Raw genomic sequence first — 12,238 nt, forward strand, 5'->3', positions numbered from 1 at the left:
ATTTTTCTTGTTTCTTGAGGTGAGATTGAATTGCTATAAACTTCCCTCTTAGAACTGCTTTTGCTGAGTGCCATAGGTTTTGCATCATCGTGTTTTCATTGTCATTTTGGTTCTATGTATTTTTTAAATTTCTTCTTTAATTTCTTCAGTGATCTCTTACTTATTTAGTATTAGTAGTGCACTGTTTAGCCTCCATGTATTTGTGTTTTTTAGAGGTTTTTTTCCTGTAATTGTTTTCCAGTTTCATAGTGTTGTCATCAGAAAAGATGTTTGATATGATTTCAGTTTTCTTAAATTTTCTGATATTTTTTATTTTTATTTAATTAATTTATTTATTTATTTGCGGTACGTGGACCTCTCACTGTTGTGGCCTCTCCCATTGCGGGGCACAGGCTCCAGACGTGCAGGCTCAGCGGCCATGGCTCACGGGCCCAGCCGCTCTGCGGCATGTGGGATCCTCCCGGACTGGGGCACGAACCTGCGTCCCCTGCATCGGCAGGCGGACTCTCAACCACTGCACCACGAGGGAAGCTCTGAGGCTTGATTTTTGACCTCAGATGTGATCTGTCCTGAAGAATGTTCTGTGTGCACTTGATAAGAAAGTTTATTCTGCCACTCTCAGGTGGAATGTTATATAAATATCAGTTAAATCTATCTGGTCTATTGTGTTATTTAAAGCTTTGTTTCCTTATTTATGTTCTGTTTGGATAATCTGTCCATTAGTGTAAGTGGGGTGTTAAAGTCCCCTACTATTGTTGTGTTACTGTCGATTTCCCAATTCATGGTTGTTAGCATTTGCCTTATGTATTGTGATGCTCCTATGTTGGGTGTATAAACATTTACAATTGTTATATCTTCTTCCTGAATTGATCCCTTGAACATTATGTAGTTTCCTTCCTTATCTCTTGTAACAGTCTTTATTTTAAAGTCTATTTTATCTGATACGAGTATTGCTACTCCAGCTTTCTTTTGATTTCCATTTGCATGGAGTGTCTTTTTACATTCTCTCACTTTTAGTCTGTATGTGTCCCTAGGTATGAAGTGGGTGTCTTGTAGACAACACATATACGGGTCTTGTTTTTGTATCCATTCAGCCAGTCTGTGTCTTTTGGTTGGGGCATTTACGCCATTTACATTCAAGGTTATTTTTGATATGTATGTTTATTACCATTTTCTTAGTCGTTTTGCGTTTGTTTTTGTGGGTCTTTTTCTTCTCTTGTGTTTCCCACCTAGAGAAGTTTCTTTAGCATTTGTTGTAAAGCTGGTTTGGTGGTGCTGAATTCTCTTACCTTCTGCTTGTCTGAAAAGGTTTTGATTTCTCTGTTGAATCTGAATGAGATCCTTGCTGGGTAGAGTAATCATGGTTGTAGATTTTTCTCTTTCATCACTTTAAGTATATCCTGCCACTCCCTTTTAGCCTGAAGAGTTTCTGCTAAAAAATCAGCTGATAACCTTATGGGGATTCCTTTGTATGTTATTTTTTGTTTTTCCCTTGCTGCTTTTAATATTTTTACTTTGAATTTAATTTTTGTTTTTCTGATTAATGTGTGTCTTCATGTGTTTCTCATAGGGTTTATCTTGTAGGGAACTCTCTGTGCTTCCTGGGCTTGGGTGACTTTCCTTTTCCATGGGAAAGGATTATAGTGGGAAGTTTTCCACTATAATCTTTTCAAATAATTTCTCAGACCCCTTCTTTTTCTCTTCTTCTTCTGTGACCCCTATAATTTGAATGTTGGTGTGATTAGTGTTGTCCCAGAGGTCTCTGAGCTTGTCTTCAATTATTTTCATTCGTTTTTCTTTATTCTGCTCCTTGGCAGTTATTTCCACCATTTTGTCTTCCAGCTCATTTACTCGTTCTTCTGCCTCAGTTATTCTGTTATTGATTCCTTCTAGTATATTTTTCATTTCAGTTATTGTATTGTTCATCTCTGTTTGTTTGTTCTTTAGTTCTTCAGACCTTCATTAAACATTTCTTGTATTTTCCTAATCCATGCTTCCATTCTATTTCTGAGGTTCTGGATCATCTGTACTATCATTACTCTGAATTCTTTTTCAGGTAGATTGCCAATTTCCTCTTCATTTATTTGGTCTTGCTCCTTCATCTGTGACATATTTTTTGCCTTCTCATTTTTTTTTTTTTTTTTTTTTGATGAGTGGGATTGTGTTCCTGTCTTACTTGTTGTTTGGACTGAGGCTTCCAACACTGGAGTTTGTAGGCTGTTGGGTATAGCTGCATCTTAGTGTCAAGATGATGACCTCTGGGAGACATCACTCCAATGAATATTCCTTGGGGTCTGAGGTTCTCTGTTAGTTCAGTGGTTTGGACTCAGAGCTCCCATCACAGGACCTTTGGCCTGACTCCCGGCTTGTGAACCAATATCCCGCAAGCTGTGCAGGGCAGCAGCAAAAAAAAAAAAAAAAAAAAAAAGAACAATAATAAAGTAAAAAATAAAATTAGACTAGGAAACTAACAGATATGTTAGAAAGAATATAAAGATAAAAATATAGATGAAACAACAACCAGAAGGCAAAACAGAACCACAATAGTAAGAAAGAGGAGGAGAAAAAACCCAAAAAGGTGGAAATGGCCTTGGCTGTGGAAGGTGTGTCCTAAGCAAGGGTGGGGTTTGAGCAGTGGGTAGGACCTATGCTTAAGACCCACAGGGCTGGCAAAGGCTCTGGCAGGTATGGGGGGTGGGGCTTAGGCTTAATGGAACAGAAGGGGCCCAAGTGTGCCTCCCACCACTGGTCTCAGATAGCAGGGACCCCACCTGGGAGCCCAGCAGGCTTCCCAGGCTCAAGTAGGCAAGGCAAATGCCCTCCGTGCCTCTCCTTCTCCTCTGGCCCTGGAAGGTCTCTCCCTCCTGCCTCTCTTGTTCTCCCCCCAGCCTCCATCCTATGCCCCCAGGACCAACGCAGCCCAGAGGGTGACTCTGAATGCTTAGGACATGGCCCAAGAGCCAGGCAGACTTCCCCAGCCTATTGGGCAGGGGAAACTCTGGCTGCACTCCCCCCAGTCCAAGCCCCTGAGGGTCCCTCCACTTGGGAACACCTCCCCTCTCTCAGCCACCCCTCAGGGGCACCCATCCTGTCTGGCCTCCACTTCTCCTCCCCCCTCAGTCCCCCCACATCCTACCTGTTCGCTTGGGGGTTCCTCTCATTTCCTTGGGCATTGAGGTCCCCCACCAGTGTCTGGCACATACCCTAGTTGTGGGGAGACACGAACTCCACATCTTCCCACACTGCCATCTTGACTCTGCCCTCCCTTCTTTTAAATTATGGTTTTGCTGGATGTAAAATTATAGGTCCCCTCTTTTCAACAGTTTTTGCCCTAGGTTCTTTTTTTTTCAACAACATAACTTGTGAAGTATTTTGTCAGCATGATATTTACTCCTCTGCTACAGAGTGATCATTTACAGAGTGGCACTGTTATCTTTTAGAATTTTATATTTATCTATGATGTTACTGATTTTTCCTATTATGTGTCTAAATGTGCTTTGTTTTTCTCTTATGTATCTCTTTGGCCTTTCATCTGAAGTTTTCACTCTTTTTTCCCCCTTACATTTAAGATAGCTTTAGTCATTATTTTTTTTCAAACATTTCTTTCCTCCTAGGACTCTTACTAGACTGATTTTGTCACTTTTGCTTCTGTATTCTATAGCTCTTAATCTTTAAATATTTTCTTAATTTATTGTTTCCTAATGCCTCTAAGAGGATTCGTCAACCTGATATTCCAGTTCAAGGATCTGTTCAGTATCTACTATATTCTTCAGTCCCTATGTTCAGTTCTTTATTATAGCTTATATAGTTCTGTTTTAAAAGTCAGGTTTATGGAGGTATAATTTACCTACTGTAAAATTTTCCTTTTTAGTATACAGTTCTATGAGTTTTGACAAAGCATAGAGTTGTGTAACCTCCACCACATCCAAGATATAAAACTTCCATCAAAAGAAAAAGTTTCCTTGTGCTCCTTTGTAGTCTATTCCTCCCTGCAACCCAAGTGCACTTGCATGTATCCATAGCTAATTTCTTATTTTTTATTGAAATATAGTTGATGTACAATATTATTTCATAATTTTTAATGAAATCAGTTAGCTTAATTGAGAGAGTTTCCTCAGCCATGTTTTGCATCTCCAATACAAATTTAGAGAAAATATATGATACGGTCCATCCAGGTTTTTGTTGTTGTTGTTAGTTTTTGTGAGTTTGTCACAAGGAGAGAAGGAAGCAAGGTAAATTAAGGTACTATTAAAATGGCTGAGAATATGAAACATGTAATGAGAGAGGCAGTAAAGCCATAATGGAGCTGGGAAGGCTCATTGATTTTGAAGTCTCAGTGAGGCTGAAGAAATGTTGTTTTGGGATATTTGAGAAATGAAGATGGTAGATGAGAAGTAGAGTTCTAAGAGGAGGATGTGAAAATGAAATTTCAAAGTTTTCCATTTTATTTGTGAAGGTAACATCTAGGAATTGTCCTGGCAGCGGATGATTGAAAAGGAGTGGATAAGAGTATCTTTGGAGTTGAGCGGCTCAAAGAATTGAGGGGATAGAGACTTCTGTGTGAATTTTGAAATTGCCAAAATTACATAAGGAACTATTATGATCCATGAATGAACATCATCAATAAATAAGATAAAACTTCCTAGAAAGCTGATCAATAACAGCAATGAAAAAAACAATAAAGTGATAGTATTTAATGAAATAATTTTCAAAGGGACAGGGGGTTTTGTAAAGAAAAGAGGGAGCAATGGTTAGAAAGTCTTAATAGGAAAAAAAAAAGGTGAACATATTTATCCCAGAAGTTGATCTTTTAACATTTTCTTGATTACTTCAGTAGTGTAATTGCTTTTATTTTCATACAGATGCCTACAACTCTTCCAAGAGCAGCTGGTCGAGAAACCAAATATGTGAGTCTCTTCATAATTATACATACTGCTTTTATTTTATTTTATTTTATTTTTTTTGCGGTACACAGGCCTCTCAGTGTTGTGGCCTCTCCCGTTGTGGAGCACAGCTCCAGACTTGCAGGCTCAGCGGCCATGGCTCATGGGCCCAGCCGCTCCGCGGCATGTGGAATCTTCCTGGACCGGGGACGAACCCGTGTCCCCTGCATCGGCAGGCGGACTCTCAACCACTGCGCCACCAGGAAAGCCCCATACTGCTTTTTTAATGGGTGCATGTGCATGCTTTGGAGGAAACTCAATTATATAGTCATTTAAATTGAATTAGTTGAATTTTTCATAAATGGAAGGGGTAGGTGGAAAATCATGTTATGTCAGGTAAGTTTATTGAATAAATTCCTTCTTAAGTGAGGTCTCATTTGATTAGTTTGGCTGAATCAAACAGAATTCTAGCACCTGCTTTCTGTCTTTCTAATTATCAAGGCTTAGATGACATTTTCATTTCTGTAATGGTTTATCATGCTTATTATGAAAGAGTCAACTCACATAGCTGAAACATTAAGATTTGTCTGTTTCTAATGGGATTGCCAATTTATTTGATTTGGACTAGTTTGTTGCTTTCTTTCATTTAAATTGTTTTCAAATAAATCGATTTCCACCTATGAGCAAAAGTATAGTAATAATGGGTACGTAGGTATAGACTCACACACTTGATTCAATTAATTGAGGAGATCTGGCTCCGAACATCCTAGATGCACACTCACACACATAGCCTCATCCCATTCCTATTCTTTATTTACCTAATAATCCATCATGTGGCCAACTTCTGCTTCTGATCCAACATATTCTAGTATAAGCAAGATTGTCTCATAAGCAAGTGTTTAGCTTTTAGTTTGAAACAAACCAGTAAACTATTCCCTTTAGTTTATACTTCATATTTTCTACTATGTCGTTTTCATCATCGTCATCATTCAGAGTCAATAATTAGTAAATATAAATTTTGTGACATATCTTCTTTGTAATTTATACATTTCTGCCTTCTTTAGAACCTCCCTAAGGCAGCTAATAAATTGGGTGAAGTCACTGAGCTTCATCACATTCAGAAAATAATGTTTGGAAGGTATGGATGGGAACACTGCTTAGAACATTTTCTAGAAGCCTTCACTGTTATTTTCTGTTATTACTGGAAGTCATTTGGAGTAATACTTAAAAGAGTGGGGGCATTTAGTGGGCTATACCCAAGTTTTAATCACAGTGTTGCTGCTTGCTAATGAATCCTGGAAAGTCACTTAACCTCTCTATGCCTTAATTTTTTTCATCTATAAAATTGGGATACTAATATTTAGTTGATGTAAGATTTATAACTGTTAACATATGAAAAGCCCTTACTGTAGTCTGACACATAGAAATGATTCAATAAATAATGGTTCTTCCCTTTTTCCCCCTCTCTTTTTCCTTTGTTTTTCCCTTCATCCATGTCTCCCCCCTTCTCTTCCCCCTCCTTATCTTGGAAAGACTAGACGTACCATGATTTAGCTGAGTTCCTTGATTCTTCAGTTGGATATAAGAAAAGAAAGTCCCTAAAAATGCTTCTATTTTTTTGTGACTGAGACATTCTACAAGAGCCAGACCCAAGAAAAAGTAGCTAGAATATTCTTTACTCTCACCTTCCTTTCTCATCTACTCCTAATTTGCACCTAAGTGCATCTGATTTAGATTCATTTATAATGAGGTACAGAGAGCTGATGCCTCCTCCCACACCTCCTGGAGGTGGATAATTTGATAACAATGGAAACAATTCTGGAGGGGCTGCTTCAATCTCCATAGTTAGAGGTTATGTCACATTGTTCTTCTGTCAGTTATCCGACTTGATTAAAGGAGGTTAACATTTGCCGCAAACTTTGTGAGAGCATTTGAGTCATTCAAAGTTAACACTGAATCATCAAATAGATTTAATATAGCCTCGAACAAATATAAACTCTAATTCAGATAAAATTATTGGCTTTGATTAAATTTAGTTTCTTGGAAAAGCTTTGTTTATTAATTTCTCTCACAAAATGACATTTGAATTGTTGTTTGTGACACCTCAAATATGTCCATGTCTTTTGAAAGACTAGATGGGATGATTTTATGGTGGAATGGGAAAACCAATTTTTGGTGCCATCAGAGAGAAGTCACACTTGTAAATATTTGGCTTCAGTTATTACGTTTACTAAGTGATGTCTGATACAGTGTTTTTGAGGAGAAAAATGAAATTTTAGAACAGAAGTGTTCCTTAGCTATAAGCCTTAATCATATGTCAATAATTGACCTTGAATACACTATGTCCTGAGTTTTCAAAAAGAATGATACTGTAATATTTTCTTTCTTAAAAACTTTAAATTTTTAAAATTATTTTTATTAAATTTTTTTTTATTTTATACTGGAGTGCAGCTGATTTATGATGTTGTGTTAGTTTCCAGTGTACAGCAAAGTGATTTAGTTATACATATATCTATTCTTTTCCAGGTTCTTTTCCCATGTAGGTTATTACAGAGTATTGAGTAGAGTTCTCTGTGCTATGCAGTAGGTCCTTGTTGATTATCTATTTTGTATATAGTAGTGCGTAAATATATGTTAATCCCAACCTCCTAATTTATCTCTCCTCCTGACACTGTAATATATTTTTCTAGAAATTCTAATATTCATATTAGCAGAGCTACAAATGCCTCATATTAAGTACAACTTGAATAGTTTTCCCTTAATTAATTAATTAATCTCCACATTTTTCTCCCTTCCTCTCCCATGGAAACTCAAAAGCAAATCTGAGAATCCTACAAACTGTAACATTTCAATATTCTACCATCTCTCTTCAAAACTTTGAAGAAAGTAGGCATCTTCACAGTATACAGCTGCTGGGACTTGGTGTATCATTGCCTTTGTAGAGCTTCTTAGATTCTATTCTAAAGCAGGGATCATGCAGTTTACCAATGTCTGCACCACAGAGAAAAAAAAGGGAAAACTTAAATTAGAACCAAGAAAAAAAAGTTTTGTTACACTTGAGGGTGGCCTCAGCTGCTTAGCACAGTCCACTCAAAATCCCTGTTTCTGGCGGCTCTTTAAAAGTATAGTATATAGTCTGTGAATTGTGATGAGTAGAAAGTGTAGTCAGTTCCTAGCTCTATTATTCAATTTTCCACTGTTTTGACAAATATTTGAGTGTCTGCCATGCCCCAGTACTCATGTGGAGTCACTGAGGTGTGAGGGATGAATAGAACAGCAAGGCCCCCATTTCTGAAGTATACCATGTGGGAGACAGTAAACAAAATAGGAAAGACCAATCTTGCAGAAATTGGAGAAGAGCTAGCCAGAGCACTGGCTGATGTTAAAACAAATGTACAAAGTTGCTAGTTTTCAATGTGTCAGTATGTCCACTGGATTTCCAATTTTCCTGGGATGATGAGAGTGGTTTAATAAAATAATGAGAAATGATATGACTAATTCCTCTTTAGGGGACTTTGACAAAAAGCTGACTTTCCTTCATCAAAAAAAAAAAATCCATGTAAAACAATTCATTTCCTTTTCTTAATCTTGATTGCACATATTGTTACATTTCACTTAGTCTGTTTTTTAGGATGAGCCAGATACAGTAAAGGACCTTCAACTTAGACTAATTAAAGTCCAGGTTTTTCTTCAATTCATCGTGTACTTGAATTGCAGTTTAAAGTAATTTAATTGAGGTTCTCTTAAGTGTCATAGAATTTAAACAAGGTGAACAAACACGTTGAGTGGTCCTGATCTCCACAGGTCACCTGTGGGATTGATTAATTTATCATTCGTATTTCACTTGATTGCTTTTAACAGATGCCAAATTCAACAATCATAATAACTAGTGTTTTGAGTTCTTACCTTGCAAATCAGTTTTAACTATCTCATTTAACCTTATACCAGTCCTATGAAGTGGGTATGATTATTTCAAATCTCCATTTTATGGAGGAGGAAACAAAGTCACAGAGAAGGTAAAGTCCAACCCAGGTCTTCCTCATGTCAAAGTCCCTGTTGTTATTATTTGCGTGTACCAACAGGGGCTAGAAATAATTTGTCTTCCTTAAATATTTTATCTGTTAGTATTCATATTCTGGGTTTAAATTAATTCTTCATCCCCAGTAAACTCCAGCTTAAACTTTGAATGAATAATTTCATATTTGGTGACAACTTCTAAGATGATAATGTTTAGTATATTTCTAATGTTTTAAATTATTTGCTTGCATGTAAATTAACTCATAATTTATCAGTTAATCTACAAGTGATTTTTTCTCATGGCACTCATTTTTAAAGAGTTTCCTTCCCTCTATGTAATGGAATGAATTTTCTATTTCATTCTGTTTTCACTCTATCATCTTTGGAGGGGAGTGTTATTTTTTTTTCTTTGCATTATACTTGCCTTAGTAAATGTTTATTATTTTTCATTAACTGCTACCAGTATAAATTCATTTCACTCATGTAATTCAAAACCACAGTATGCTTTCTTAATAAAGAGCAATCTCAGAAAATAGGGCAAATATTTGGACCTATTACTAGTTTATCAAAAAAACTGTCATTTGGAGTCACATGCTATTGATAACAACTTATTTAATAAACTCTCTACATTTAAGAAGTTACTTTTAAGTACCAGAGAATTAACAAAGACAGCTTTATTGAATATGATATAGCATAGAGGTAAAATCTCATTTTAATGAGCTTGAGGGACAGAAAAATATCATTACAGTGGAAGCATATTGCTTTAAAAATATCACAGAATATGAAAAATGTGTCAAACTTTATTAAGAATATTTCCCTCTATATATACAGATGTTCAAATAAAGGTCATCTTCTCCAATTAAGCCACCTCACACAGTCCCCTTGTTGCTATGCTTGGAAACGTTGCTATGCTGGAGTGTTTCAGAGGTGATGTGCCCTAATGCAGCCATAGATCTTAAGAGTAAGAGGTGAAAAATCCAATCTACTTAAATCCAGACATGGATCCAAATCTGCTTCTATATGTTGTGACCAGAGATTTGATGAGTTATGAACAATATAAGCAAGAAATTCCACTCTACTGATCATTCTTCATTCTGTCCTTCTTTCCTTTTTTTTTTTTCCACTGTTCAGAAATGTTTCCAAGGTATGCATGTGTGAGAGGGGATGAGGAGGGAAAGGAAGGTAATTATATAGGCTGAGCTAAATGAGGAAGAAGAGAAATGATTTAATGAGACATCCTTTATGCCTTGGTCCTTCTCTTCATCATTTTAGATGTCACCAAAAATGAAGGCGCCATATTTCAGCCACACTTCCCTTGATCTGATTTTTTATTCCTCTTTTGCACATGTAAACTGTGACTGTCGCTGGTCACTATGCCCTTTTATTCTGCCTACCAATTATGTTCATAACAATGTGGAATCATCATTCCCTAAGTTACTGAGTCAAACTTTTTAAATACTTTCAACTCTACTTTTTATATTTAGACCTTTTGGGGACATATCACTAACTCATAATATAGCTCTTAGTGAGATATTCATATAGGGTAAGGTCTACAAGTAGAATAAACAGTATGAAGCAAGAAAAATATGATGTCTCATACATATATCTCTCTGTCCTTGGTGCCTACCATGCTCACCATTGGATTCAACTTTTTAAAATTTTATTGAAGTGTAGTTGATTTACAATGTTGTGTTCACTTCTGCTGTACAGAAAAGTGAGTCAGTTATACATATATAGATTCTTTTTCATATTATTTTCCGTGTTGGTTTATCACAGGATATTGAATAATTCCCTGTGCTATGCAGTAGGACCTTGCTGTTTATCCATTCTATATAGAGTAGTTTGCATCTGCTAATCCCCAACTTCCAATCCTTTCCTTCCCCACCTCTCCTCTCCCTTGGCAACTGCAAGTCTGTTCTCTATGTTTGTGTGTCTGTTTCTGTTTCGTAGATATATTCATTTGTGTCGTATTTTAGATTCCACTTATAAGTGATATCATATGTTATTTGTCTTTCTCTTTCTGACTTACTTTGCTTGGTATGATAATCTCTAGGTCCATACATGTTCCTGCAAATGGCATTATTTCATTTTTTCTATGGTTGAGTAATAGGCCATTGTATATATGTACCTCATCTTCTTTTGGATTCAGTCTTTTGAGTAGTGCCTTATGTACAAATAACAGGAATGCTCTCTAGATAAAGGGTAAGACAGTGTCTTATCATCTTATAATTTTATATTTCCTCAATGCCAAGCTCAGCAACTCAGGGATTATTAGGGGTTCTGTTGATATTTTAAGTTTTACCTTTTTGCTTGTCTGTAGATCAGTCTTATCTGGGAGAACTAAAATAATTCAATTAACACATTATCACTAATTAGAGTTCTTTGAGCCTTAAGAAAAGAAAACTCAGGACAATTAAAGTCAACAGAGAAAAGGTCAAAGAGAAACATTTTAATCCTATTGAATTGGATGTTATATTCAGGGAGGAGGGACATGACTGCTGAAAGGGAAAAAATATTGCCCAAAGTAGAAGTGCATAGGGTAGAAGGCAAAAGTAACTGTTCAACACTTTTTACCTGATACAATTTGATTTTGTCCCAATCTCCCAAAAGGTGTCTGCTAGTGTGATGCCTGACACCCATGAGTCGAGAATGGGGAAAAGCTGTGGATTGTAAGGAAAAGCAAATCTAGACAACAGCTGAGGAGCTTGGATATACTTTATGTGCCTCTGGCATGAGGTCTTTGGAAGAAGAAAATGGTTTCTCCAAAGTGGGCTTGGCCTCAGTGGTGGCTTTTGTGTAGCAATTTATTTTTCAGTGGTTCTTAAATCTTCATTTCTTTCCTTAGTCTTAACTCTTTCAGTTTGCATATAACCTACCGCTTTAATAGGTTTTCTTTGAAATATGAAATTTTGACTTCCCAATTTTTTGACTGCTCTGTTTTAAAGTTTTGTTTGTTTCTTAATGGTGATATGCTGGTTAAAATCCTCCTACTCTATCTTCCTCTCACTTTTTTTCTTTTGTAATTAAAATGATGTCAAAGGCTGTAGAATACAGGTTATGGGATCTTGTTTCACACAAGAGTCATTCTTATACTCATCTCTAACCTTCTTCATGGTTAGTATTAGCGTGGATAGAACAAATGACTAAAAGCATCAGTGCTGTTCAAGTCCAATTTCAAGTTTATTTTTAGGTACCTCATGTTGCTTCTCTTCCTTAGTTTAGTTGACCAACTGGCAGTTTTTTAAATATAGTAGCCTTCTCTTGCTACTCACCATTCCAATCTCAGCTCACCAGACAATCTTTCTTTACTTTTCAAAAATCATTGCTGCAATATTGTA

General features: G+C 36.5%; 1 protein-coding gene across 21 annotated transcripts in view; it reads left to right on the plus strand.

Moving 5' to 3' along the window:
• The window catches only part of MLIP (muscular LMNA interacting protein), a 293,059-nt gene that overhangs the window by 180,217 nt on the left and 100,604 nt on the right, over window positions 1-12,238 (plus strand). For all 21 annotated transcript variants that reach the window (XM_067753439.1, XM_067753451.1, XM_067753456.1 and 18 more), the window contains one exon: window positions 4,863-4,907. In XM_067753439.1, coding sequence (XP_067609540.1) covers window positions 4,863-4,907 — 45 coding nt within the window. The remainder of the gene's footprint in view (window positions 1-4,862; window positions 4,908-12,238) is intronic.

The sequence above is a fragment of the Pseudorca crassidens genome, chromosome 10 (assembly GCF_039906515.1).
Source record: "Pseudorca crassidens isolate mPseCra1 chromosome 10, mPseCra1.hap1, whole genome shotgun sequence".
Classification (NCBI taxonomy): Eukaryota; Metazoa; Chordata; class Mammalia; order Artiodactyla; family Delphinidae; genus Pseudorca; species Pseudorca crassidens.